The sequence below is a fragment of the Bradysia coprophila genome (assembly GCF_014529535.1).
Source record: "Bradysia coprophila strain Holo2 chromosome X unlocalized genomic scaffold, BU_Bcop_v1 contig_128, whole genome shotgun sequence".
Lineage (NCBI taxonomy): Eukaryota > Metazoa > Arthropoda > Insecta > Diptera > Sciaridae > Bradysia > Bradysia coprophila.
This window is the reverse complement of record NW_023503295.1, coordinates 3998752-4024209: the sequence shown is the minus strand read 5'-3', so window position 1 is coordinate 4024209 and position 25458 is coordinate 3998752. Positions and strand designations below refer to the sequence as shown.

Below are 25458 nucleotides of genomic sequence, written 5' to 3'. Positions count from 1 at the left end.
CATTCACATCGACCCGGGTGATTATTCAGGATAATAATTTCCAGGCTGGTGGATGATTCCCCCGGGAAAATACTCTGCAAGCTATGCATACATTTTCCCAATTAAAACTAAACTTGACAACATTCAGCATGAATTCTTCCATTCAATTGACTATTTAAATGAAATTTCGAAAATTGATAGCTATCACATTTTATCCGTAACTGCTGCTGATACCGAAACCAAAAATTTAATAAACAAAAAAAAGAAATACGCGAAACATTCTAAAATCACATTATTTTACATTACTCACCGAATAGAAATCGGAATTATTTCATTTCGACCATTTCGAAGCATTCTCTTGTTTATTTTAAACAGATGGACGATGGATAATGCTGTGACTTTTATTCATTCACTCATCCATTTATTACTCTTAATTGAAACATAAAACTGACAAGGTGGAAATTCGAAAAAAAAACTATTCAATTTTGTATGTATATGAAACGCACATATTTGTAATGATATAACTGACCTACATTATCCGCCCATCCGATTATTTTGTATATGGTATTTATACAGAAATAAAAGTCATTCAAATGAAAATAAAAATGGCATGAAAACATTCATTTTGGATACAATTTTTGTTTTGTTTCTTCTTTTATTTTCGGCTCAAATTTCTAAATTAAAAAGTTGAAATAAAATTGAAGATTTTTATGGTTGTAATTAAATTATTTTCATTCAATTTTCTATCGCATGAGAGGTAGAATAATAATGTTGATTTGTTTGTTGAATATAATATTGGGTCTGTCGTCATTACACATGGATACAGTACACCGTAATTTACATGAATTTTTCCCATTTTTTTTTCTTTTCAAATCCGAGGAATTTCCCCCAGTGTATACAATAAATGCCATAGATATACTACATGTCTGAAGAAATCATTTGACTGTTTTATTTTTATAGCTTAATTGATGGTGGAAGATTACACGAAAAAAAAAAAAATTATCGTGAGAAACCGATTTTTTTTACATGATCTTAAGATGAATATAATGGCAATCGCATACCTGCCGTGTAGATTAACAACAGCAAAAATAAATTGGAAGAAAAAACAAAAAAAGACAACAACAATTCCTCCATTCCATGACCTGAACATGTAAATCGTAATTAATTCAACGTACTTTGTGATTCAAAATTACTCCAGAACAGCTCAATCTTTCTTTTTACGATACAAAACACACAGCAGTAAGTCAGATTGGATCCGAATTGTGTTTACAATGTTCAACACAATAATGATGATTATTATTGTCATTTTATCAACAAATTTCCTACAGTCTAGTTATAGGTGTATATAACGCCGATTATTTTAAAGATCGTTCTGGTTTTATGTTTGCTAAATTAGCAGGAAATTGCTATTGTAAATTGATAGTGTCAGTTTCGAAGATGTAAGGGAAAAAAAGTGAGGAGCGCATTTGCTTTATTACTTATATTTCAGGTGATGGACCGTTTTCAATGGAGCTGAAGTGAGCCACTATAATATATCAACGACTATGCTCAGCAGTTCAACAATAGTATTTTTCGTTACGAGTGATGAAAATTTTTGCTTTCATCACGAGTTACGAACTACGTTTTTTGCGCCTGACGATCATAATGAGACGAAACACAAATTTAAATAAAAATAAATAAAAATGAACATAGCTAACGCCGACCCGTACGAAACACCTATTCGTATCAAAAGCCTTTACTGTGAAACTCTTCATTTCTTTTACTTCATTCTCTACTGAAAAGCTATTCGCCCTTTAAAATCACTTAAATTATCTTTCTTTGCCTTGTTAGCATATACAAATAAATTGCCGGAGGCAATATAGACAGCCCCGTACGAAGTCAACTTTCATAAATTCCTATTTAAACAGCTATATACCGCTATATTTACCTATATTTTCCTATAAATAAACATTTCACAGATGGATATGCTATTTTATAGCTCTATATGCCTGTATATAGCTCAATATAGGTGAATATAGATATATATAGATGTCCATATATGGAATGCCTGAAACACCCCACACACATAACAAATTATTTCCATGTTAACAGAAACACTCTAAGTACCATTTTTCCCAAGATATATCACTTTTAATAAAATCCAATATGGCCACCGGCAGCCATTTTGTTAGGAGACCGGAAATTTTACCGACGCTTTACATTTGTTAATACCTTTCAAACAAAAAAAAATTCATGAAATTCGGTCAGAATTTACTCGAGATATTGACAAAATACTCCACGTTCACTGTACGGCCGAGTAGCCAGATAAGAGCTCACTCCAAGAGACCTAGCTCACGCTCCGGAGAACATAATTTCAAAAACTTTTTTTTCCCTGATTGGTACGGTCAATACCTATCTAATAAAGCTAAAACAGACGAAATATGTTGAAATGTGGCCGACCTACAAGCAAAAACTGCTTGCCGCCCTGTGCCTGTTTCACACCAATGGGTCTAACTCACGGGTCGGTCATCCGATTTCCATAAACTTTTTTTTTGTCGATCGGTATTGTAAATACCTTTTATTTGACGTATCACTTACAAGTTTAACGTTTAAATGTCCGGAGATATCTTCGAAAAACCGTAAAGCACTTATTGGGCCACAGCTCGGGAGGGGTCGATCCAAAATCACTCATCTTCGAACTTAGCCTGTCTTTTGACATTACCAAACGGGAAAAAAAAGAATTTTCAAAATCGGATGCGTTTTACTCAAGTTATCGTGCAGACGGACAGACGGACATTTTTTTTTCACTGATTTGGCATCTCTAGACAACCACAATAGGTTTCCCCTTACTCAGGGAGTCCAATTCGACGTGTTACGGACGTATGCGTAAACGCATAAGACCCCAGTACTTCGTACGGGTCTAAAAATCACTCTACGGGGAAATAAAAATGGCCGTCGTCATGTAAACATCAATGTTGCACAGAAACCAAATAATCGTAAACGACGCATGAACATTCTAGTTCAATTTTGAGTGTCGACTCAAGGCAACGTAAAATAATTTAGTGTTGCAAAAAAAAGGAAAATGAGCGGATTCGAGACCGAAGACGACTTTTTCGATATTAAGATGGAGGCTGAGATAGTAATTCGAAACCTTTAACCTAAAAAATCAGCACCAATTTACGAAAAAGCGTACAAAATTTTTAAAGACTGTCGAATAACACACCGTCTGTGGTCGATGAATAGACTCTTTTAGTGTATTTTTCGAAGAAATGGGGAGCGTTAAAATCGTCCGCAGCATATTCAATGCTGCGTGGAACATTGATGATTGAGGAAAATGTCGATATGAATGAATTACGTCATCTACGCTCATACCTGAAGTTACTTTTACGGACGCAATCAACGGCCGTAAAAGTTACTTTTTCGGACCCAGCCATCTTGGTGTGAGCAGTACCGAAAAAACGCATATTTCATCATTAGAGTGAGTGACGACGAAAAGCGTCGAATTATGATCGTCAGGCGCAAAAAAAAATTGATTTCTGTGTCAGTGCTTATTTCTGATTATTTTTATGACTAAGAGTCTGGTTGCATTTATCGCCCCAAAAACCACTTACAGTGGAAGTGTGACGCAAGTCTTTTTATACACTTACAAAAGGAAAACCCTGAAACACTTGTCGACTAAAATCCAAAGCTCTGCCCTATTTTCGGAGATATGCTTTTCACAGCTGAAAATATGCTTAAAGCTCTCAAGCTCCGAAATTATTGACTTCTTTGAAAACCATTTGGAAACTAGTTTCATAGAATAACGAATGTACCCTGTACCCTTAACTTGCAGCTAGTGAAAAGCCGAATTCGGTTCCATACAAACTATTGGCAGGTGTAACAATATTAATTTTGAAAAAAATATCACGATTTCAACATGACAAAAATGAATTCACATGAATGCCTCTGATCCGTTGAGGATTTTAGTTACCTTCGTGTTTATATCTAGGGATGGGAGACGTTCAAAATTATCGATAATATCAATCGAAAGAAATTATTGATAATCGATTAATCATATCGTTATCGATAATTATCAAAATATCGATATTTTGATATTTATCTGAAAATTCATGATAATATACCGATATATCGGAATATATCGATAAATATCGGATTTTCGGACCGAGATATCGATATATCGAATTATCGATATCTTGATAATTATTAAAATCGAATTATCGATATCTTGATACGATGATTATCGATAATCATTATCATTATCGCCCATGCCTATTATTTACTTTGCCCTTACTAGCGTATGGCCATGATCCTTGGTCAATTTTAATAAATTTTGGTAGGGCAGATCTCGAGAGCAACCGCGTTCACCTTGTTTACAAAATTATTAGCCCTAAAATCAGGCAGTGCCCGCCTGCAAATTTCGTTATATTAGAAGTGTATGAAATTTGCAAGCGCACACTGTCCGATTCTAGGTCTTCAATGAAAAATGGAACTTTGTTACAAAAATTCTCAAGAAGTACAAAACTTACTAAACTGTTTTTGAGTTAGCAAAAAATCATGTTAATAAAATAATCTAAAGCACTAAGTACCAGCGTTTATCATTATGTCACGTTTCGTTGTGGTTATCGTTTTACTGCTCTTGACAGTTTCTACAGTGATGTTCAACATTACGGTAAAGGTTTGATTAAGCCAAAACGAAACTGTGTAGGTTATCACTTCGAAGTTAAAGTTTCTATTTGGTTGGCTTTAAAAAAAAAGCTTTTGAAAGAATATGTAACGTTTTTCCATGAAAAAAAGCCCTGCCTGCACATTGAGGGAAATAAATGGTATCGTTACTCTCTGTTGTAGAGTTGATTCCATATGCACATTGTAAGTTTAACATTATTTCCCTTCGACCAACCAAACATTTAACTGTCTATCGCACAACATATTTAAGTCGTCTGCATTGTATACGTATTTGCTTGTGTTATTTCATACGTAAATAATATCAATCGTATTCGATTTATATAAGACGTTAAACCTGATTGACGTGGTTAATTTAATTACATCTAACAAATCAAATAAGTAGAGTGCAAACGGAGTTGACAAAGTTAATCTTTCTTGTTACTATTTTTTTTCGAAAATGAGGCAGTTACGTGGTGTGTGTATGTGGAGGCATCACTTTTTTAATCGAAATGATTGATCAATTAAACTAACTGGTTCAATAGAACGAATCGATTGTTGTCGCAAATAAATCGTAGAAACGATAAATTTAAAATGTTGCAGGTTGTGACAGAGATATGAATCTTGAATTATTTCTATTTTCAAATCAGTTCAAACATAAGAAATCGCAGCACTTAAGAACTGGAATGATTTGCTGACGATACGAATATGTTTGTCTCGTCTGCGATCGTTGCTCAGAACGTCTCTGATCTATACGATGACCCGCTCATTATTGCGGAGTATGAACAAGCTTACTCTCAACCTGAGCAAAACGAAACTCGTAAATTTTCGCAAGCCGCGTTCCAAGGTCGACGATCAGTCAGTTCTGAAATTCAATCAGAATCAGAGATCAGAGCCTTTCCTTCTGTAAAGTGTCTCGGCTTGACTCTTGATCAATTCCTGAGTTGGGATGATTACATGTGCTTGAAAATATCTCGACGAGTTGGAGTCCTCAAGCGTCTTCGATTTCTGCCGAAGAAGATCCTTCGCTTAATTTACTTTTCTACCGTTCACTGCCATTTGACCTATTGCGTTGGAGTTTGGGGTTTCGCCAGGAAATCATTGATCGAACAGCTTCATGTATTACATAAGAGTGCGCTCAAGGCCACCCACCGGTTGCCATTGAGGTACCCGACCGAGCAACTGTTTAGTACGCAGTTCCCGAAGATGCTGACGCGTATGTATGAATTTGCAGTTTGTAAATTCGTTTTTTGTTGTGTAAATGGACTGAAACATCACTCGCTGCAGTTCTCTTGCAACCTCAATCGATATAACACTATGCATTCTTACTTGCTCATGAAGCCTAAAATTTCTTCGAATTATGGCAAACGATGCCTGCTTTATTCTGGTCCCATGTTGTTCAATGGCCGTCCGCCAATGATTAGAAATTCTCTTAACATCAGTCAGTTTTGTCGTTCACTAAAGGCGTACTTGTTGGTTCGTCCGTTAGTCTAAAGAAACTCTTAATTTATCCATGATCGAGTAAATGAAACGCCGTCGTCTACTTATTTTTTAATGAAATTTTGAATAACTTGCATGCTACCATCAGTCTGATGTTTAAATTGTCCCTTGCTTGCAATCCTAGTTTTGTATTAATTTGTGTAATGAATGAAATGTTACTTGATGACTAGGATTTTTCTACTTTAACTATAGAATATAATAATGTGTAATAAAGTAGCTCCTCAGAATTGTTTACAAACTGGAGCTACGCAGGTCACTTGTTATGTTTTATTATTATGGAAAATAAATGAAATGAATCAGAAATAAATATGGACTTTATTGGTCGACTAGCACCGTTACCCGACCTTATCCATTCCATTCGGCAACTAGACGTCCTTTACAGAAGGCAACAAAAATTTGAAAAATCGGTTTGCAGCCTCTTAAGTTGTCGTCCCATCAAAAATTACTTCGGCTACAACTTCCAGATCATAAGGTCGATATTTTTCATCCGCGAACGCGAATTGGCAAATTTAAAATGTTCTCCAGCTTGGCTGCTTCGTAAGATTTCTGACCCATGCTCGACCTCAGGAATTACATTCCTTGTCGATTGGAGCCAAGTTTAGCAAAATAGGTTCAAAATTGCCAAGGTTATCGTGCTTTCAAAGAAACAGAAAAAGATCTTTTAAGAATAACTCCCAAATCATCAGTCCGGATATCAAATTTCACCCAGTTTGGTAGAGTAAAATATTTTCAATTATTTAGATGTCATTTGTTGCAGAAGAAGTCGCTCTTTACACAAGAATAGTTCTTTTTCTATGTAAAAAAAAATTACGAACATTTTGCTATAATCGAGTTCTTATTTTCTATTTTAAAAGCAAACTAGTTTCAGTTTCGGTCATTTGACCTTAAATTTATTTATTTATCAACGACAATGTGCAGAGCTGCTGAGAAAATGTATCAACAAAGACCATAATCGCTGTCGTTTTAAATAATGTTTTCAAAGATTCTTGTTTAGATTTTAGAAGAACAAGCATATTGCTATAGCGTGTCTACCTAGTACACCTATTATATCTATCAAAAAAAATTATTTATTTCGTTCAGTAAAGACTCTGAAAGTGTCAATTACAATTTTTTTTTGGTATGTGAGGAATGCCAGTCATACTGTTTTTGCTTGTGAAAGTCTTTGACCTCAGAGAAGAAGACAAATTAAAATGATATATAAGACGAATCGTAAAAAACGAGAAAAAGCGAGAAAATAAGCAAGTATCATTTTCAACAATTACAACCCAATTGGTGTTATGAGTTATTCCACATTGGATGTATTGTTGATCAAACTTTTGCGTGCTTTTATCATCAGCTGCCATTTGTGACGCATATCTTTTTGCGTGTCGAATCTGTAAGCGCCACCTTCACCGATATCAGTTCTTTTGTAAGTGGATAACAGGACTTGCGTCACACCTCCACTGTAAGTGGCTTTGGGCGATATCTGCTCTTTTGTAAGTTTTGATTTTTTAGAATTTGGTCGCAGATAATAGACAATCATATTGTGCAGTTTGAACGAAAATATTCTTCTTACAAAACTATATAACTTCCTCTTTCATCTCAACCTTTCAGCTTTCATTTGACGAAAATCGATAATTTTACTAAATTCAAAAATTTGACGAAAATTGCAAATTGGACGAAATTTCAAAATTTAACGAAAATTGCAAATTTGACGAAATTCGATATTTTGACGAAATTTAAAAATTTAACGAAAATTGAAAATTTGACGAAAATCAATAAGTTGATGAAAATCGAAAATTTGACGAAAATAGAAAATCTGTCGAAATTCAAAAATTTAACGCACTGAAAACGCTCATAGCTCCAAGATAAGCGACTTTTTTGGGAAACCATGAAACACGCATCGACTATAATCTAAAACTCTAATACTGAAAACAAACGAGGCATTGAAAACGTGTTTTGGTCCTTGTTTTCATGGCGAAATTGTCGCAACTGTCAAATAAAGTTAGAAATTTCTCAATCGAAAATTGCGATTGCTGCATATGTCAATGAAAACTAGGACCAAAACACGTTTTCAATGCCTCGTGTGTTTTCAGCATAAAACTTTGTCTTTGAAACGAACTTTATATCTGCCATATTTTCCGAGTTATGGCTGACATAGCTCGCGTTTAAAACGCTCATAGCTCCTAAATGGTAGATTTTTGGTGAAAACACTGAAACACGTGTCGACTGAAATATGAACTCTATAAATTTGTTTTTTTAACGAACTTTCTATCTGCCATATTTTCTGAGTTATGGGTTCTCAATAGCTTAAAACGATTATAGCTCCGAAATTATAAGCTTTTATGAAAATTCCGTCAAATTAGTTTCTTAGAATTACGTTCTTGACATACCATGATTCAGCCGAATCCACCGGTAAATTCAAAAGTTTCGTTGTAACAAAGTGACAAAGGTTGGTAAAATTCATCTATTTCAAAATGAATGGAAATCAATTTCTTCATACAAATTTTCAAGTTTTGAAATTTAATATCTCGGCCAAATCTTAACCTTATGAGGCGTGTGATAGCTCGTTGAACTCGTATAGACGCCTAGATTGCGAATAAAATAAGTGGGGGTAGTAGGAGCAGGGGGGGGGGGAAGTCAAAAAAGTTGTGTTGTTCCTCAGTTCTACGGAAAAAAAAATTCTCAAATTTTTCAGTGTGAACGGACCTGCGTCACGGCCCTTCACTAACGTAGGGCCATGATTCCTCAGTCCTACGGAAATTTTTTTTTTGTCAAATTTTTCAGTGTGAACGGACTTGCGTCACGGCCCTTCACTAACGTAGGGCCACGATTCCACATTGGAATAAATTTGGGAAATTCGTAGAAATGTAGGAAAAATCGAAGAATTATTTGGGAAAATCTCTTAGTTAGTTTTTTCGAGGGTAATTTATCGTCAATTCTAATTTCCGTTGCGACCGTTGTGAATGCATAATAGAAAACAGTTTCCTTTCAATTTTCTCCACGCAATTACCAATATTTACCATCAAACAATTTCTAATTTACAATCTGCATAACTCTGAGTCGATTTTTTTTAGGCTATACGTAAAATAAAAAGCAATTCCACATTTACATCAAAGAAAGTTTGCGCTAACTCAAGTCTATTAATCTAATGTTAAAGTAACAAAGTTACACGGAACAGTAAAACGAACTTATGAGAATAATCTTATTGTAGAAGTGTTTTTGTTCTTATCCACTTTGCGGTACCATATTACAACATAATTTTGCATATTAAACGAACTACAATGCAACTTCAATCATCGCGTATATATGTGTGTGCATTAAGCATAGTTTGAAAATGTAAAAGACCCGTATGTTTCCTTCTCGGAGATTCAGCAAATCTTTAACAATTACTACACCTCATTGCGTATGAATGAGTTCTGAATGAGTATAGATCTATATATATACCACATGCATTATGTACACTCAAACAATAGATTTGCAAAAGTTCTCATATTAGTATATGAACCATAATGTAACCATGTATATAACGGTCATAACAGCCATTACAACCAAATGGAAAATATATAATAATCACCTTATTAGCCTGAATTCTAAATATACTGCGATCATTATTGTTATTTTCGAATTTCTAAACAATGTCATTAAACCGTAAACTTCTTTTTGACCTGGAACGTTAATTATCTACATTTTATAATCAACCTTCCATAATAAAAGAAAGAAGAAAAAAATAAATAAATAATGAACCATAACCAATACCTCCAAGTTCCAAGACAGCATTATCATCATTAAAAAGAAATTCTCTCCAAAATTTTAGCTGATTTGTGTGACGTACTCTTTGTCTTACTTTAAGGCCTGAACTGTTGGACTGTTGGTAAATGAGTGGCTGTAATTTTGGCCAAGAGGTATTGCATCATAGAGTGAGAAGATTTGTTTTTTTTTGTCGCAGCATGTTTCATCAAATGCTCAATCATAAAAAAAAACATCGTGAAAAGCAGCAGCAGCATTTGTATCCTTTAAACGAGCCATTAGAACAGTCGGAGCGCTAGCTGCGACTGAGCCCCGTACAAACCCGTATATCTATTGCGTACGTGACCCTAGTGCGTCTGTCACCCTACTTTGACCGTAAGCCTATTGCGCCGGTTAATGTAGTTAAAGTAAAATTATTATGTAATGTGTACATCTTACAAATTGCGCATAGCGCAATTACGAAGCCCCGTACGACGTTCATTTCAAATGAAACAAAAATTTCAAATCGCCCTAAAATTGTATTTTTTGAAGGGCCTAGTATCGGCCTCAGTCCGAGGACCCAAATTTAAAATTTTTTTCAACTACATTCTATTCGGCCTTTGATTACCTTCCAAATGAAACAAAAATTACGAAAAACGGATGAAATTTGCTCGAGTTATATGTAAAATACACATAGGGCCCTAGTATCGGCCTCAGTCCGAGGACCCAAATTTAATTTTTTTTTCAACTACATTCTATTCGGCCTTTGATTACCTTCCAAATGAAACAAAAATTACGAAAAACGAATGAAATTTGCTCGAGTTATATGTAAAATACACATAGGGCCCTAGTATCGGCCTCAGTCCGAGGACCCAAATTTAATTTTTTTTTCAACTACATTCTATTCGGCCTTTGATTACCTCCCAAATGAAACAAAAATTACGAAAAACGGATGAAATTTGCTCGAGTTAAATGTAAAATACACATAGGGACCCAGTAGTGGCCTTAGTCCAAGGACCCAAATTTAATTTTTTTTTCAACTACATTCTATTCGGCCTTTGATTACCTTCCAAATGAAACAAAAATTACGAAAAACGGATGAAATTTGCTCGAGTTATATGTAAAATACACATAGGGCCCTAGTATCGGCCTCAGTCCGAGGACCCAAATTTAATTTTTTTTTCAACTACATTCTATTCGGCCTTTGATTACCTTCCAAATGAAACAAAAATTACGAAAAACGAATGAAATTTGCTCGAGTTATATGTAAAATACACATAGGGCCCTAGTATCGGCCTCAGTCCGAGGACCCAAATTTAATTTTTTTTTCAACTACATTCTATTCGGCCTTTGATTACCTCCCAAATGAAACAAAAATTACGAAAAACGGATGAAATTTGCTCGAGTTAAATGTAAAATACACATAGGGACCCAGTAGTGGCCTTAGTCCAAGGACCCAAATTTAATTTTTTTTTCAACTACATTCTATTCGGCCTTTGATTACCTTCCAAATGAAACAAAAATTACGAAAAACGGATGAAATTTACTCGAGTTATATGTAAAATATACATAGGGCCCTAGTAGCATTTCACTTCTAAGGCCCTCACTCACGGTCCACTCACCCGATTTAAAAAAACTTTTTTTTCCTGGATTGGTATTGACAATACCTATCATTTGCTGTGTCATTTACATTTCCATCGTTTATTTTGCCATAAATATCACCAAAAGACCTTAAATCACTTAGGTGGCCCTAACTCACGAAGGGCCGACCCGAATATGCCCATCTTCGAACTTAGCCTCACTATTTCGACTATCTTTCAGGGAAAAAAAAATCGGATTTGATTTACTCAAGATATCGACGTGACAGACGGACAGACAAAATTTTTATTGCGGATTCGTCATCTATGAACATAGGCAAACACTTTGCCCTTACCGTCTGCTTCGAATTCCATCAATTACACACGGCATCGTAATCCTATAAGCCCCTTTGTACTTCGTACGGGGCTAAAAATAGTAACTTTAGGCATCTAAACGGCTACACTTAATCCGTACAAATTAAATATTTTGATAATTTTGTGATAGAACAAATTATTTGTGCTAGCACAAAAATCTTTGAAGTTTGTTCAGTTTTTTCGTTGTAAACGCAAATCTCTTAGAGCTCGTACAGTAATTCTTCGTTAACCAGTCAATAGATTGTAGAAGTTGTTCTCGTCACTACCGAAAAAATCGGCGCTGGCACTGTGAGTCGGTCTATTGAAATACGAAATTTGAAAATCAAAATCATTTGTTAGGAAATTTGAATTTTCGATACAGAGGGATTCTTTTGAAAAACAGCCTACCGATATCGGACGCATTTTCCAGTGGACTTTTTTATATGTGCTTAGAAAGGTATTCGACCCTAGAAGCCAAAACCACTTTCGAAAAAATTCTTCGAAGTTTGTGTGGCTGGTGAAAGGTGCCCAAAAACCGAAAACTTGCACTTTTCTTACAAAAATTTCTCCAGTTACGCGAGCCGTACAGGGTCGTGTGGGTGGCGGGACATTTCCACACCGTCAATATCGTCAGGAACGATAGTATCGTCCAAAAAAACGATAATATCGCATCGTCTCATAATTAATCTGTGTAATTTTTCTATATGAAATTTAAATTTACGGAACCAAATGAACCAATTTTTAATATATATTTGCCGTCTATAAAAAGGTGTTTATCTATAAGTTTTTGTGTTTCGTCTTCAACAACCATCCAGAACGATAATATCGCGCAGGACGATATTATCGTCTAGAATTTTTATTTTAAATAAATTAAAAACGATATTATCATCCTGGACGATATTATCGTCTCAAATTTAAAAAAATAAATTAATTAAAAACGATATTATCGTCCCAAAAATTATCGCCCAGGACGATAATATCGTCCAAAATAACGATAAATTTGTTCAGAAAAAGAAAATAACGATAATATCGTCCAGCGGATATTTTCATCCAGGACGATATTATCGTTTTTTGAATGATAATATCGTTTTTTAAACGATATTATCGTCAAGAAAACGATAATATCGTCCTGAAAATATTTTAAAATTTATAATTTTAGACGATTTTATCGTCCTGGATGAAATTTTTTTGGACGATAATATCGTTTTTTGGACGATACTATCGTCTAAAAAACGATAATATCGTTCCTGACGATATTGACCGTGTAGTTATGTCGCCTCATCGGTCGTGTGGGGTGTCATTAGAAAGGTAATCACACGTACTATTGAGGCGAATAAGGACTTATTGACACTGAAATATGTGCAGTTGAAGTTTTCAACCGAAGACTTACACTGTTCTTACTGAAATTTCTCGAGGTACACAAAACGTACATGGTCGTGTGAGATATCATTTGAAAGGTAATTTAATGCGCTTTAGGGCCAAAATTCCCAATAATAAGTTCTGCATCAAGGACTATTAAGGTTGTAAGAGGTCGCCTTTATTTCCTTGACAGCAATTTCTTATCAGTCCAGTTGATTCGATAAAGACATAGAACTCCTTTAATATTTGCTTTACACTTCGCTTAAATCTGTGACCATTTTCATGCCGATGTTATCACATTGAGTTCATTGATCTTAAAATTTATGGATCGAAATGCTACTAAATCAAGTTCACGTTAATGAAAAAGTCGCATGCAAAACATGCGAATACACAAAAAGTCGTGGAGTGTTGATTGTTGATCGACAATTATTTCAGACGCAAAATTATCACCATTGACTCCATGTTTATATTTGAACTACGCTCCATTCATCATTTGTGTTATTTGCTTGTGCCAATGCTTTGACTCATCCAAAAAGTAAATTAAAAACTGTGGATCATGTCCGGAGCGATAGCGGAGGACTTGACGCAGTCTAACTTCCAAAAAAAGAACGAAGAAAATTTTTTGAGACGCGACAACTATATATAGGCGAGAATTTAAGTTCCTTTCCTTTGGCCTGTATCACCACAAATCTTATTCTATCTTATTCGCGCTTCAAATACGAGCAAAACGAGCTATCACTCGACTATGTAACTTTAAAATTGCCGGAGATACATCGTTTTGAAGTTGGTCATTTTGATAGAAAATGCACCAAATTAACGTTTTCCAAACAATCAAAATCTTTCAACTTACTCTGTATGTTTCTATCTATCTGTCTATCTATCGACGGTCGATCTCGGAAACTAGTCAGCCAATCTCCATGAAATTTTGCAGGAACCTCAGGGTGGGCATAAAAATGAAAATGTGATACGCCATTACCCCAGGAAAAACCTCGAAGTTGTTTCTGAGTGTGGTTTTCGAAGGTCGGGAACGCGTTTTCCGCTGTAGCTTAGCTGTATTGAAACCTACAGAGGCGTGCGACCCATCAAATGAAAGGTATTCGTAACACGATTCGAACAAAAAAATAATTAAAAAAATCGGGGCAGATTCGTTTGAGCTAGAGTGATTAGAGGGACCAAATTTTGAGCTACTCGAGCGGAGGATGAAAGGACTAATATTTTTTTGGGTTATGAGAGATAGAGAATTACTTTCTTCGGCAAAGTCTCAGAGTTTTACGAGTAGAACAGAGGGGCATATGTGAAACATGTCGAAAGTTGGAAATGGGTGGGTCAATTGGGGTTTTGGAGATAATTCTTGAATGGTGGCAGATAGAGAATTACTTTCTTCGTCAAATTTTCGATTTTCGTCAAATTTTCGAATTTCGTCAAATTTTCGAATTTAGTCAAATTTTCGAATTTCGTCAAATTTTCGAATTTCGTCAAATTTCGTCAAATTTTCGAATTTCGTCAAATTTTCAAATTTCGTCAAATTTTCAAATTTTGTCAAATTTTCGAATTTCGTCAAATTTTCGAATTTCGTCAAATTTCCTCAAATTTTCGAATTTCGTCAAATTTTCGATTTTCGTAAAATTTTTGAATTAAAACTGTAAACTGTTATAAAAAGCAGTGTTGACTACACTTCTAAAACGACTGATATCCCAACAAAAATCTCTTCGAGAAAAGTGTGACGCAGTCTTTGAAATACAATTTCTAAAATGAATGATATCGCTAGAGTTGACGCTTTCAGCTTCGTTACGCAAAAATTAAATTTTACACCCAATTAGTTCAAACAAGCTGGCCTAGGTTTTCTCATCATCTGCCAAATAATTTTTACAAAAAAAAATTTAGACTGGAAACAACCAAAATTTTACCAAAAAAATCTGCGTCGCAAAGTGGCAGATGTTCAGGAACAGACCGACAAGAAAATTTATCTGCCACATGCGACGCAGATTTTTTTGGTAAAATTTTGGTTGTTTCCAGTCTAAATTTTTTTTTGTAAAAATTATTTTGCAGATGATGAGAAAACCTAGGCCAGCTTGTTTGAACTAATTGGGTGTAAAATTTAATTTTTGCGTAACGAAGCTGAAAGCGTCAACTCTAGCGATATCATTCATTTTAGAAATTGTATTTCAAAGACTGCGTCACACTTTTCTCGAAGAGATTTTTGTTGGGATTCTGATAATAGAAAGAAATAAATCAAGTTTCGAATGTTCGTCTCAATCTTTAACACTTTTTCATCCGTAAAAATATTTTCACGTTCATTGTGCCAGTCTGACCAATTGATCTTTTGATGGATTTTTGCGTTATGCTTTTTAAAACTCTTTTTGGTCTTTCATTCAGAACGTATGGTATTATTTTGTACACACACCGTTCGTTGTGTGTGAATGTTATAACAGAAAAGTAAAATTACAATTTTATTTTAACCAAAAATATTTTTTATGTCTGAGTTTACGGTTCTTTTGTTTTGTTTTCTACGTCTGGCCTGTGGCATGCTGTTGTACCACTTTCTTCTTTAGCAAACAACACTACATTCATAATGTACTCTTGAAATGTATACCCATTCCGAACACAAATATTGATTATAATAATATTGAGATGTGAAGGCAATTATTACAGCTTTTGCATTTATAATACGATTTCTTTCTTTTTACAAATAATCTACAAAAATTTGTATTGATTTACTTTTATATAAAACAGAAATATGAAAAATGAACGGCAAATTGAGGTTTTTTCCTCCCGATAAATGAACCGAACGTTTAAACGAAATTATTATATTCATTTTATCTGTTCGGTTTTATTGCAAATCCGACTTGTTGGAATTATAGTATACCAATGGAAAGAGTCTGAGGTATTGTAAAGTATAGTTGTTCGAATAAATAACGGAAAATATTTGCCATATGCCGAGTATACATGAGTAACTCATGAACATCGTATTATATGTGGAACATTCTGCATCTGTGAGACCGATTCAACTATTAAGAGTGATATCGCCAAATCTTCAGGTGGTTAAGGGAACAAGCGGTCTCCGATTTTAATGAGTGATAGCTCGTTGGATTCGTCTTTCAATTCTTTCACTTTTTCTAAAAAAAAATGTTTTCTGTGAAAAGCGTAACTCTAGTGGATCTATTCGCACCAAGCGGTGCGTATACTCTACCTGTAGGTCTTTCCAAGGCCGACATTCGTACAACATTACAACAATTTAAAATCATTTTTTCTTGCGTTATTGCCGAAAAACTGTTTTCGGTACCCTCTGACATGTCTTCACTTCTGAACGCTTTTCACAGAAAAAGTGAAAGATACGTGTTTCCTAGAATTGAAAGACGAATCCAACGAGCTATCACTCATTAAAATCGGAGACCGCTTGTTCCCAAAGTTAAAAAAATCACCTGAAGATTTGGCGATATCACTCTCAATTATGGGGAAGACCACCAAGAAATCAGGGAAAATAGTTATTTATATGATAAATACTTTTTTAGGCACTAGATTGTCTCTCTCGAGGCCCCAGGCCAAGTGTAACAATATACACATCATGTGCCGCCCCGAATCGGCTCCACCCGAATCTGAAATTTTACTTTAGGATTTAACCCGTACCAAACCTGAACCTAAAATGGATCAGGTCCGGATCGGGTAACCCGAAGCTTTTACACCAGAAATTTTCACATTTTCACCATTTAGCCTCAATCTTATACCAAACAACAGGCCAAACAAACATCCACGGCCCAAACATTTCTCAGATGATTTTCAAAGATCCACTCAATTTCTCATAGTCAACTTTGACGACTCACGAAGTAGTATTTACTTTGTGGCTATTCCCCCACCAGTAAAAACCTTTTCCCTCGCTCGTAAAGTAAAATGTTGTACTTTACACGTGAAATAATTTGATATCTCGTATCCAGATTAGTAAAAGTATCCGAGGGCTTCAAATTACTTCACTGGTAATGTACTACTTTCTTGCCACATAAAAACAGACTATATTTTCATGTGACGGGACCGAAAAATAGGGCAATTTTTCATTTTTTTCTTCGATTGTATACGTACCTGTTTGGAACGGTTGATTTGAGATAATTTCCCGAGTTGTATCCTGAACGAAGTGTGATATCATTCTTCTAAAACAAGTACGTAAATAACTGATGAAAATCCAAAGTTAGTTTTTCGGTCGCGCATACATCGCTGTGAAAGGTAAATAAAACGAGCCATCAGAACAGTCGGAGCGTTTGCTGCGACTGAGCCCCGTACACACCCGTATATCTATTGCGTACGTGACCCTAGTGCGTCTGTCACCCTACTTTGACCGTAAGCCTATGCGCCGGTTAAAGTAGTTAAAGTAAAATTATTATGGAATGCGCATAGCGCAATTACAAAGCCCCGTACGACGTTCCTTTCAAATGGAACAAAAATTTCAAATCGCCGTAAAATTTTTTTTTTTGAGTATAAATACACAAAGGGCCTAGTATCGGCCTCAGTCCGAGGATCCAAATTTAATTTTTTTTTTCAACTACATTCTATTCGGCCTTTGATCACCTTCCAAATGAAACAAAAATTACGAAAAACGGATGAAATTTGCTCGAGTTATATGTAAAATACACATAGGGCCCTAGTAACGGCCTTAGTCCAAGGACCCAAATTTAATTTTTTTTTCAACAACATTCTATTCGGCCTTTGATTACCTTCCAAATGAAACAAAAATTACGAAAAACGGATGAAATTTGCTCGAGTTATATGTAAAATACACATAGGGCCCTAGTAACGGCCTTAGTCCAAGGACCCAAATTTAATTTTTTTTCAACAACATTCTATTCGGCCTTTGATTACCTTCCAAATGAAACAAAAATTACGAAAAACGGATGAAATTTGCTCGAGTTATATGTAAAATACACATAGGGCCCTAGTAACGGCCTTAGTCCAAGGACCCAAATTTAATTTTTTTTTCAACAACATTCTATTCGGCCTTTGATTACCTTCCAAATGAAACAAAAATTACGAAAAACGGATGAAATTTGCTCGAGTTATATGTAAAATACACATAGGGCCCTAGTAGCGGCCTTAGTCCGAGGACCCAAATTTAATTTTTTTTTCAACAACATTCTATTCGGCCTTTGATTACCTTCCAAATGACAGAAAAATTACGAAAAACGAATGAAATTTACTCGAGTTCAATGTAAAATACACATAGGGCCCTAGTAGTGGCCTTAGTCCGAGGACCCAAATTTAATTTTTTTTCAACAACATTCTATTCGGCCTTTGATTACCTTCCAAATGAAACAAAAATTACGAAAAACGGATGAAATTTGCTCGAGTTATATGTAAAATACACATAGGGCCCTAGTAACGGCCTTAGTCCAAGGACCCAAATTTAATTTTTTTTCAACAACATTCTATTCGGTGTTCGATTATCTTTCAAATGAAACAAAAATTACGAAAAACGGATGAAATTTACTCGAGTTGTATGTGAAATACGCATAGGGCCCTAGTAGCGGCCTTAGTCCAAGGACCCAAATTTAATTTTTTTTTTCAACAACATTCTATTCGGCCTTTGATTACCTTCCAAATGACAGAAAAATTACGAAAAACGAATGAAATTTACTCGAGTTCAATGTAAAATACACATAGGGCCCTAGTAGTGGCCTTAGTCCGAGGACCCAAATTTAATTTTTTTTCAACAACTTTCTATTCGGCGTTCGATTACCTTCCAAATGAAACAAAAATTACGAAAAACGGATTAAATTTGCTCGAGTTCTATGTAAAATACACATAGGGCCCTAGTAGCTTTTCACTTCTAAGGCCCTAACTCACGGTCCACTCACCCGATTTTAAAAAACTTTTTTTTCCTGGATTGGTATTGACAATACCTATCATTTGCCGTGTCATTTACATTTTATTTTCGTTTATCGTTTATCGTTTATTTTGCCATAAATATCACCAAAAGACCTTAAATCACTTAGGTGGCCCTAACTCACGAAGGGCCGACCCGAATATGCCCATCTTCGAACTTAGCCTCACTATTTTGACTATCTTTCAGGGAAAAAAAATAATTTTGAAATCGGATTTGATTTACTCAAGATATCGACGTGACAGACAGACGGACAGACGGCCCAAATTTTTATTGCGGATTCGTCATCTATGAACATAGGCAAACACTTTGCCCTTACCGTCTGCTTCGAATTCCATCAATTACACACGGCATCGTAATCCTATAAGCCCCTTCGTACTTCGTACGGGGCTAAAAACCGAAAACTTTAGTATAACGAAAAACGTCGAATTATGGTCCTATGGCACAAAACCGTTTATTTTGCAATTTTTCTAATGTCATTGGGGCAGACACCTAAATCATGTACTTTTGTTCTCTACTAGTAACATAAAACGTGAACAAGGTTAGATTGATGACAGAAACACATTAACTGACCCGGTGTGGAAAAACAATATGCTGAAAATATAAAATTTAATCAAGTTGTTGAGTTCGGAAGAAATTATTTGTTGATAAAACATTGAAATGTTTCATTTTATCCACCATTATGCTATAAAAATCATATGCGCTGCACAATATACATTGGCCGTGAAATTAAATTCGCGCGATTTTACAACCGATTCGTTTATTTAATATAGAACATTCATTGGAGATCATTAACATTATTTCGTCGATAGTTGGTTTGGTTATTATAAAGGAAATGTGTCGCTTACTAACTACAGTTTTTACAATAATTAACGGATCTTGTGTTAGGTGTCATTCAATAAAAGACCGTCCCATGGCTAAGGACGACTCCTTAGGGTATAAAATTAATTAGAGATAATTGTGCGGTTATGTTGTTTTCATGGAAGAAATACAGCCTGTTAAGTAGTCTACAAAAAAAATGTTTTTTTTTTAAAATAAAATTACTCAAAATGTGTTCAGTTACTCTGGACACAACAATATTGAGTAAATTATCTAATTCAAGTACTGTAAAGACATACCAAAATTGAATTTAAAAAAACAAGTTGTCCGCTGTAATGGAAGTCAGTTCTTAAAATTACCATCTTTAACTCATAAACGCAGTTAAATGATGCGTGGTGACGGTTTTAATGTTATACTTTTCGTTCTGCATTCGGTAAAAATTCTATCACGTAGTTAACCTTTTACAAGAAGGTTTATCGCCGTATTTTACATTCAAGAAGATTTATTGTCCAATGACTCAGCACATATTGTCATAATCGTATCTTTTAAATGCTCACTTTTTAAATAATTTTTTTTGTCTCGTCGTCTTCTTTATTGTGCATAGCTGTTTAGCATGAACATTTCGTTTTAAAATATGCTGTGGATGTTGTGTGTGATCGTGTAATTGTCGGGACATGACAACATTGAAACGATATTTTATTCACAAAATCGATATAATCAAAATTAATATGACCATTGAGTATGTAAGAGAAGCGAGACAATTTGCTTTTTTGCATGATGTGACTAATATACGAACTATCTCCTGTGTGGATCGTAAGTAGTCGTCAGTGGATGCAATATTGCACTTATTGTTGAAGATTGAACTTAGCATTCTCATAAATTCTAATTGAGTTAAATCAATCAAGTTGGCACTTGAGGAAAGACAGTTTTTATGTTTATTCTGTTAGAATCAGCGATTGAATAAACATCACTTTTTGTATCACTGTTTTTATTCCTCACCGCAAACTGGAACCTCTAACAGGTTATGGGCCCAGATCGGGGATAGGGCAGTGAAAAGTAGAAGATGAAGATGGAAATAAAATCGAGAATGAAAGTATGCTGACATGGACTGAAAACGGAGTAGGATTTGGAATATGATTTGGAAAGGAAAGAACGTTGACGACAGTACTAACAATGGACGAAAGAATGGATTGCGAGCAATGAAAGAACAAGAAACAAGTGTTATTTACGGCAATGACATTGGCAAAGTTTACCGGACGAAAGAAAAGAAAAGAAAAGAAAAGAAAAGAAAGGAAAAGAAAAGAGAAGAAAGTGGAACAGAGTTTGAGCAACAGAACTTGAGCGGAGAGCAACAAAGTTTGAGCAAAAGAAAAAGGATACAAAAGAAGAAGAAAACTATAAGAGAAGAAGAAGACAAAAGAAGAAGACAAAAGAAGAAGAAGAAGATGGAGGAGAGGATGATAAACAGAACAAAGTAAGAAAACAGAAGGCGGAAGACGAAGACGGAAGGCAATAAGACGAAGGTGGAAGATTTATTGGGACAATGGTTGAGAAATCGGTCGCCGCAGAGTCGGTCGTTAGTGGCAAAGTTGCATGTGATGGCTTCGATAGTTCTTCGTACGGCGGAGTGTATGGTTATGATGGAGAAGCTGGTCCGTATGGTTCTGGTTAAGGAGGAAGTTAACGGAGACGAAGACTTAAGATAAAATTTGATTTATTATGTTGTCGCTATGCAACGGAGGATGATATTTATTCAAGTGGTAGAATTTATGGGAATGAGAAGAAGTGTTGAAGATTGAACTTAGCATTCTCATAAATTCCAATTGAGTTAAATCAATCAAGTTGGCACTTGAGGAAAGACAGTTTTTTTATGTTTATTCTGTTAGAATCAGCGATTGAATAAACATCACTTTTTTGTATAACTGCTTTTATTCCTCACCGCAAACTGGAACCTCTAACACTTATCCAACTCATTTATTATGCTTGTTGTTTTGACTGAAAGTTTGACTTATGACCGAAAATCACTTGATATATATCCGTAACGATAATTTCACTAAGCGGACCTCTAGAATTGAATTCTCTAAGAAGCCTTTTAGGATAAGTTAGGAACAATATTTTGTCACGACAAAGTTCATCTATTTATCAGGCGACTGAAAAAAAACGATGAAGTCGAACGATCTGAAAATATTTTCCGAACGAAGTAACACGATAACTTCAGTAAGCATAAAGGCATAAGCATAAGTTTGCGAGGGCCGGACACGAGTTTTTTTGACAGCGCTTTTTAGTGGTACCTGCGAACTTTTATACCTTTAAGCTCCAAACATTGGGGACCATATTCAGAAAATCGTATGTTGTGGAATAAATTTAAAGAGAGTCGCTACTCTTATGTATGTGGGACGAATAGAGCGAAAGGAACTAACGGTCAAATATAATTTTTTTTTATTCGAAAATCTATTGAAAATATTTTTAGTCAAGCAACCTGACCCAACCAAGTGATGGAGCCTAGTATCCATTCGTATATATTATGGCCCAGTTTTCGTCGGAAATTTCTGATCTGTTTTCTTATCAAAAATTCAATATTCTCGATGTAAAAACACCATTCTTGACAGAGTACCATTGACTGAATTTATCTGAATAATTTATTTTCCCATTTCTAATTAACAGAAAGACGATCCCCTCAAACGAATTCAAGAGGAAATCAATGAAGTAGCTCGCCGCGAACGTGAACTACGTGAAAAAATTGCTTTGGTTAATGGTGATGCATCGCAAGCGAATAACAATGCACAAAACGACGTTAGTTCGGCACAATCAGATGATTCCGGGGTGTCGTCAGCATCGAGTCCCATTAACGGTGTTTCGACGAATGGTATCAAGGAGACCAAATATATTCGATCGAATACCATCAATCCAACATCGACAAAACTGTATGCCACCTCAAATTTGACCAGAACAATGTCTACGCCTCAGATCTTTACGCCAGCGCGATTTAACATGTCTACGGGACAGAAAGGACTTATGCAACGATTTATAGCGTCCAGGGGAAGGTTTGCTCTCGGAAACAACAAGCCAAAGGATACATTAATGGTAAAGACGCCTGAAGTTTTAGGCAAAATGGCCGGTGTGGACAGACTATAATCAACGATGATTTTCGTTACATTTTTACAGACTACTATCGACCTTAACAGACCACCCACATTTACACCATCCAATGAAGTAACACCCCCAATTATCGAGCGTGACGAAGCAGGTCGACCATTGCGCCGAGGTTTTGTTCCTGTTGAAGAGAAGATTCAAAACGAATTACGTGATTTGAAGACCAGAGAGTCGGAGCTGAAACGATTGCGAAGGCAGAATACATCAAAGATCAGCCAGTCCGATGACGTTGACGATTCAGTAGAGTAAATGAAAACCTAGCAACATAAACGTGGGAACACTTCTGATTCCACTTACATTTCAGATATGACTCCGGCGAAGAATCAGACGATGAACATTGCTATTCGCCAGGCACTTATGTCGCATCGCCGGGCAAACTACGAGCCTCCAAATCGATAGGTGAACTGTGTGATTCACTTAATAACAATTCGAGTTTTTCGCCTAGGTAAATACTGCGAACCCGTGTCTCATTTTGAAGAGGGTTATACGACACTGAGAATATCCAAAGTGGATTTTTTTCGCATTTTAGCGCCAAAGTGAAAACTCCGAATAATTCTAGTTCATATTCGCCATGGGTGAATTGAATTTTGCTCGCTTCAATCAGAACCAGTGAAGCGAGTAACCTTTAGGGCGCAACGTCTACTTTAAAAAATTATGAAATTTTTATTCGTGTCATTTTGAGCGCCAATTTTTACTTTGGAAGCCAGTTTTGTTTCGGGCGCCACGGGTACTCGTCTAAAGTGTCCAAAGGCGACACTGACTGGAACATTTCAATTTTAAATTTCAATGTGTTCCAAAAGAGATGGGAGAATGATTACGGAATCAGTTCTCGTTTCTCTATTCTATGTCAACCCTACCGATAGAGTGCGATTAACTATTTCACTGAAAGATGTCGCTGTAACAAAACTAATGTCAACAGAAAAATAAATAATTTTCATTCGTCGGATTTTAATCCATTAGCCGTTAGTACATCACCTCAGGACTCCGGAACAGTAATCACTTTTACAATCGGTCCTACATTTTCTTGGAGATAAGGGTTTGAAAAACGTTTGCTATCGTTTCATCATATCCTTTTCATGTCTTCATGTCATAAATTTCGGAATTTGTCTCGTAACCAAGGCCGTGACCGGCTAATCCGTCGGAGGTCGATTTTGAAAAACGGCCTCGTTGGGCTCATCAGCCGATCCGCCGGACGTCGATTTTGAAAAACGACCTCGGAGGACTTTCCAGCTCATCAGTTGGAGGCTGTGTGCTCCGAGATGCTTCCAGGTGCACCGAGATGCTCCGAGATCCTCCCAGGTGCACCGAGATGCTCCGAGATGCTCCCAGGTGCACCGAGATGCTCCGAAATCCACCGAGCGGCGTCGTAGTGCACCGACGTTGGGTTTTATATGTATAGACTATATTTTAGACTCCCGTCTCCAAGCCAAGCCGATATAGGGCCGATTCAAAAACTAATTAGTGTTCTAGAGTCCTATGAGTCCTAGAGTCATGTGCGTCGAGTAAAAAATAAAATTATTTTTCTGTTGACATTGGCTTTGCTGCAGCGACATCTTTCAGTGAAATAGTAAATCTCACTCTATCGGTAGAGTTTGATAAAAGATAATTGATGCTGTAAAACACCTCTTGTGGAAGATGCATCGCGTTTACAATGTCCTGTTATCGCGGTCTACCCTCCTTGGCTTTCATTTCACCAACATATCCGTAGTGATTCTGGGTTTTCAACAAAAAATAAAAAGTAAATATTTTTAGTGATTCGCCAAGCCCGCAATTCAATCGTCATGGTGGTGGCGGTGGTGGCGGAGGAGGAATGAGACCAGCACTATCACTTGCTCAATTGTGTAATGTCGAACCGGACGAAGCACCCTCATCTCATCGATTAATTGCTCAGTGGGAAAATATAATTCAACAGCAGCAGGAGGTTGCTTAAAACTTTATGATTAAACTAAATTCCTTTTTTTTTGTGTGTGTCTGTGGTGTAATTGTATGACGACAGTGAAAGTAACGGACGAAATTGAATTTTGTCGCAAAAAATGTTGAAATTTAAAGTAAAAAGTAAGTGAAATGTTACAGGTTAGAATTGATTTCGGTGTGGAAATTTGATTTTACTTTTTACTTTTACTTTTCTCCCCTATACTACTGTCTCAAAACGAAGCTTAATAGAATCCAAGAACATTATATTCCTACAAAATGTATCAGCAAAATTAAATAAACAAAATTGTATAAATTAACATTAGGTAAATTTAATATTAATTTGATTTTCCAAAAAAAGAAAAGAAATTAATTTCTACAAAATCTATTCCTACACGCAAAAAAAGGAAATTTCGGATGTACGTTCAAGACGTACAAAATCTACATTTTAGACGTACATTCTACGTACTAGACGTAGTGATGTACGCATAAAACGAAAAATGTACAGATAATACGTTAAATGTACTGATAACTCAACCATTGGTCTCATCGTCGAAATGTACGTTTTAGCCGTAGCATGATTTACGTTTAAGA

The 25458-nt window shown here is 35.7% G+C and overlaps 1 protein-coding gene across 1 annotated transcript in view; it reads left to right on the top strand.

Annotated features, from left to right (window-relative positions):
* The window catches only part of LOC119067766, a 39369-nt gene extending 14145 nt beyond the window's left edge, over positions 1 to 25224 (top strand). Inside the window, exons 2-5 of the mRNA XM_037170910.1 lie at positions 22465 to 22884; positions 22966 to 23198; positions 23258 to 23398; positions 24706 to 25224. Of these exons, the coding sequence (XP_037026805.1) occupies positions 22465 to 22884; positions 22966 to 23198; positions 23258 to 23398; positions 24706 to 24883 (972 nt within the window). The 3' untranslated portion in view covers positions 24884 to 25224. The remainder of the gene's footprint in view (positions 1 to 22464; positions 22885 to 22965; positions 23199 to 23257; positions 23399 to 24705) is intronic.
* Positions 25225 to 25458: the final 234 nt, after the last annotated feature.